This window comes from Haliotis asinina, chromosome 5, assembly GCF_037392515.1.
Source record: "Haliotis asinina isolate JCU_RB_2024 chromosome 5, JCU_Hal_asi_v2, whole genome shotgun sequence".
NCBI classification, from domain to species: domain Eukaryota; kingdom Metazoa; phylum Mollusca; class Gastropoda; order Lepetellida; family Haliotidae; genus Haliotis; species Haliotis asinina.
Genome location: NC_090284.1, coordinates 47593416 through 47597621, shown reverse-complemented (window position 1 = coordinate 47597621; position 4206 = coordinate 47593416). Strand labels below are relative to the sequence as shown.

The window sequence follows — 4206 nt, the reverse complement described above, 5'->3', positions numbered from 1 at the left end:
TTTTCTGCAACGTCATGGTCCTGGGTTAATATTCCAACAGGACAATGCCCGCCCTCATACGGCAAGGGTTGCTATCAATTTCTTGCAGCACCACAACGTTGACTGACTTCCTTGACCTGCAAATTCACCGGATCTCTCCCTGATACAGCATGTTTGGGACGAGATTGGACGTCTAAGTCATCTTCCTCAACCGCCCGATAACGTCCTCGACCTTGCAACAGAACTTAGGAGAATTTGGCGTGACATCCCGCAAACCTTCCTTGCACGTTTGATAGGCTCTATGCGTCGACGATGCACTGCTGTTCTTAGTGCCAATGGTGGACATGCCCGTTATTGGGCTTGTGACATATTCGTTTGACCCCTGTCCAGTTTGTGGACTCGTGACGTCATTGTGATTGACTAATCAGTTGAAATTCTCCCGACTTGTTATGGTCTCATGATCCCTCCATTAAAGTCTATATGTACCTTTGACATTATTATGGCACTTTTCAACTGGGATGATATTTTGACAATGCATAGTTCCTGCATATATATATATATATATATATATATATATATATATATATATATATATATATATATATATATATATATATATATATATATATGCATGCATGCATGCATGCATGCATGCACGTACGCACGCACCCCCCCACACACATATATATCTTTGTACATAGCTTGAATAAAAGACGAGCAGTCTATGTAAAATATTCTATTGTGCAACCGGTTCATGCACCCAAACCAGACTTACTGCTAACTTGCGTGCCTTGAAATGCTGTACTAAAGTGAAAGTCTGATTTACCAGCAGCAAAACAGGAAAATAGAATAAACAGACCAAATGTTCCAAATTTATTATTCATCTTAACATAAAATAAATATTTATAAATAAATGACTGTCTGAACACGTCAGCATAATCAATTTCACGCCAATCATTCAGTTATCATACGCATTCAAAAAACCAGTGAGCAATGTTCTGATATAGAATCTGATATCACTAAAATGTGTACAGCAGCAAAAACGTATATAATGAAACACTCTTATCGTATCAAACAGTTATTCCACATCCCCATTTGGAAATAAACAGGCACTCGCTATGAAGATTAAACATCATTTCTTTTCTTTTTGTTTATCCTTGAGTTTTGGCTTCCAGTCCTTGCTCCTTATGACAAGTGCCCCAACGTTGTCGCCTGTCTCTCGGTTATGGTGCTTGTGAGCGCCGTCGCAGTAAGGCCACTGAAACACAACGTCGTGAGGGTAAGTTATGAGTGAGTGAGTGAGTTTAGTTTTTCGCCACTTTTACCAATCTTCCATCACTATTACGATGGTGGATACCAGATATGGGCTTCACACATTGTACCATGCATGTGGAGAATCAAACCCGGGGCTTCCGGGTGACCACTAGCCTACCCCGTCGCCCCGGGTAGTAATGAAGACGACGTACATGTGATGGAGCGAGGAGATTGGTTTTAACGCCCCTTTGATCAGTGTTTTATCACGACTTGTGCGCTTGATGCGGAGGATATAGCGAGTAAGTGAGTTTAGTTTTACGCCACACTCAACAATATTCCAGCTATATGACGGCGTCGTGTAAACATTCGAGTCTGGACCAGACAATCCAGTGCTCACCTGCATGAGCATCGATCTAGGGAACTAGGATACGTGGACGTGTCAGCAAAGTCGGCGAGCTTGACCCCCCGATCCCGTTTGTCACCTGGGTAACTGAATATCAATTCGAACTCGGATCTTCACGGACCCGTTTAACCGACCTATGTTTATTGACTTCTGAGACTGGCCCACACTTGACCCTGCGCGCATTTGTAGGAGACACTGGGACTGAGTTTGGAAAATGAGAACCTTTGTACTCGCTCTCCTTTTTCATAATGCCCAAACCGATTTACTAATGCTCGTGACTTACGCGATAGATCGGCCACATAATCCGTATTTTAGCAGTGCACGGGCAATTTTATGTAGCCGGCTTAAAGTCCCACGAAAGTTCAAGGTGATAGGTCGTATTGGAAGGCAGATGTTTATAACTCTGGAGAGACAGCTTCGGTCAACTGATACTTGACCAGTAGTTGATGCTATGAATGGCGCCGGACGCTCATTTCTAGGCTTCTGTTGTTATCATCATCATCATCATCATCATCATCATCATCATCACTGTTCTTTCTAGCTGTTATACGTTATTTTGGATACATTATTGACTAGGCGTGAAGAAACACAAATAAAAACGGTAGTGCATACAGCCGTGAACTACTGACAATGGGTGTATTAGAGAAAGGAGTAGGGTGACATCTGGTTTACTGACCTTCTTTGACCTCCAGCAGCGACAGAAGCTGACCTTGTCCTCCTTCATGAGGTCCTCTCTCATTATGACGTCGGTGATTTTGGGTTCACTCTTCCGTATCATGGGGTTACATACTTGGCTCCGTCCAAACAGGAGAGACCTTACACTCTGTCCGATACAGGCACATAGAATCAAAACAGCGCAGGTGAACGGCAGCAAAGACAACCAGTCTGCACCTGAAGGGGCAAGGACGTTTGAATGTTCTGAGGACTTCTGTGAAGTGTCTAACATGGTACTATGTGCAAAATAACAATTAATGAGTGACTGAGTTTAGTTTTACGCCGCTTTTGCCAATATTCCAGCAATTTAGCAGATCTGGTGTATACACCAAAACTGGGCTTCATACATTGTACCCCTGTTGGAATCGAACGCGGGTCTTCGTCGTTACGAGCCAACCACCAGGCCACTGATACCAAATAAAACCCCGCCCTGTAAATAATAGAGTCTGGACTGGAAGACTGACGTCATGAACATCGACTAACGCAAGTGGAAACCGATGACAAGCATGAAACCAGTACTTCCTACTTGAATGATTTAGCAAGTTTTGATTGTCTCAGCTGTGGACTGTACCGGAGTCCATTTTCGATTTTTGTTCATTTTTCAAATGTGTGTGTGTGTGTGTGTGTGAGAGAGAGAGAGAGAGAGAGAGAGAGAGAGAGAGAGACTGTGTGTGTAACTGTGTGTGTGTGTGCGTGCGTGTACGTTGGTGATTTTTTTTGGTGTGTGTGTGTTGGGGGGCGGGGGGGGGGGGGAAGCTAAAGGAGCTAGATTAATGGGTGGGGTTCGGCGGGGTATCCTAGTGCACGTAGTTCAAAGGCAATACATACATGTGAACATTTCACCTCAGCGTTTTCGTCGTTTGACTGAAAACACACTCTTTAAAATTGATGCGCCACAGGTGCGCTATCGAATACATTGTTCACACAGTGATGTTTATTAATAATATACACATACAAGGAGTCCCAAGCTGCACATGTTTAAATGCATATTTCCCATTGTCCGTGGCAAGCTTATTAATAAATTTGAGCCGACAACTACAGCCGAGAGATGTAGTCACGTCAGACCATACATGCAACGAATATCGGTTCAAAGATAACGAGTGTTTGTCATGTGTCCAGTCTATTGACTGGCTGTAGAATATAATCGGAGTTAGCTGTTGTACCGTGACAGACACTGGGCTTAGGGTTACACTGTCGCAATAAATAAACTGACCAGTTAGTTGAACCAAGTCTTGGAAGGACCCTGGTATCGGCAAATTCTCCAGGTACTTCGGGAGAGAGACACGAATCACGTGTGCTATAGCGTCCATGTTGACCCGGTCGGCTTGTAGAATTACTACACTAAACGATAAGGTCATAACATTGTGAACAGGAAGAGAGCGAACACACAGCGTGCGTCTAATACGTTGTATGTACGTATTTTATAACGGCAATGAGAAAAGCGAAACTACCACATGTGATGTAAACGGATCACGTGAAACAAAACAGGTGCACTGAGAGGTTACAGACTGTCGTCCAGTTTGACCAGGAACCTTGCGTTGAAAATAGCTATCACAAAGTTGACATGTCCGGTTGTTTAGTTCACTCAACCTTAGGTCATCTAAAAACAACTCGTTCTCATCCTAAGTATCCAATAAGGTCACCAGACAGAAAGTCGATATGGCCCTGTCGCCGAGTCATGGCCTGTACAGCGTTGTCGCGTGTTTCGTCTGTGAAACATTCTAGAAACGTGTGTGAGTGACTTTAGTTTTACGCCGAACACAACAATATACCAGCTATAAGGCGGCGGTCTGTAAATAATCGAGTCTGGACCAGGCAATCAAGTGATCAACAGTAGGAACATCGATCTGTCAACC

The 4206-nt window shown here is 43.6% G+C and overlaps 1 protein-coding gene across 1 annotated transcript; it reads right to left on the bottom strand.

Annotated features, from left to right (window-relative positions):
- Positions 1-839: 839 nt before the first annotated feature.
- Positions 840-3769, bottom strand: LOC137284529 (CDGSH iron-sulfur domain-containing protein 2 homolog). The gene is made up of 3 exons (XM_067816364.1): positions 3564-3769; positions 2313-2527; positions 840-1237 (listed from the first exon to the last, which is right to left on the bottom strand). The coding sequence occupies exons 1-3, from the start codon at positions 3706-3708 to the stop codon at positions 1112-1114; spliced, it is 486 nt and encodes a 161-aa protein (XP_067672465.1). The 5' UTR covers positions 3709-3769; the 3' UTR covers positions 840-1111.
- Positions 3770-4206: the final 437 nt, after the last annotated feature.

Coding starts and splice junctions, on each gene's coding strand:
- LOC137284529 (XM_067816364.1), bottom strand. CDS start 3,708: ATGACCTTATCGTTTAGTGTAGTAATTCTACAAGCCGACCGGGTCAAC. Junction 2,528..3,563: donor AGACTTGGTTCAACTAACTG/GTCAGTTTATTT, acceptor TTGCCCCTTCAG/GTGCAGACTGGTTGTCTTTG. Junction 1,238..2,312: donor GCTGCTGGAGGTCAAAGAAG/GTCAGTAAACCA, acceptor GTTGTGTTTCAG/TGGCCTTACTGCGACGGCGC.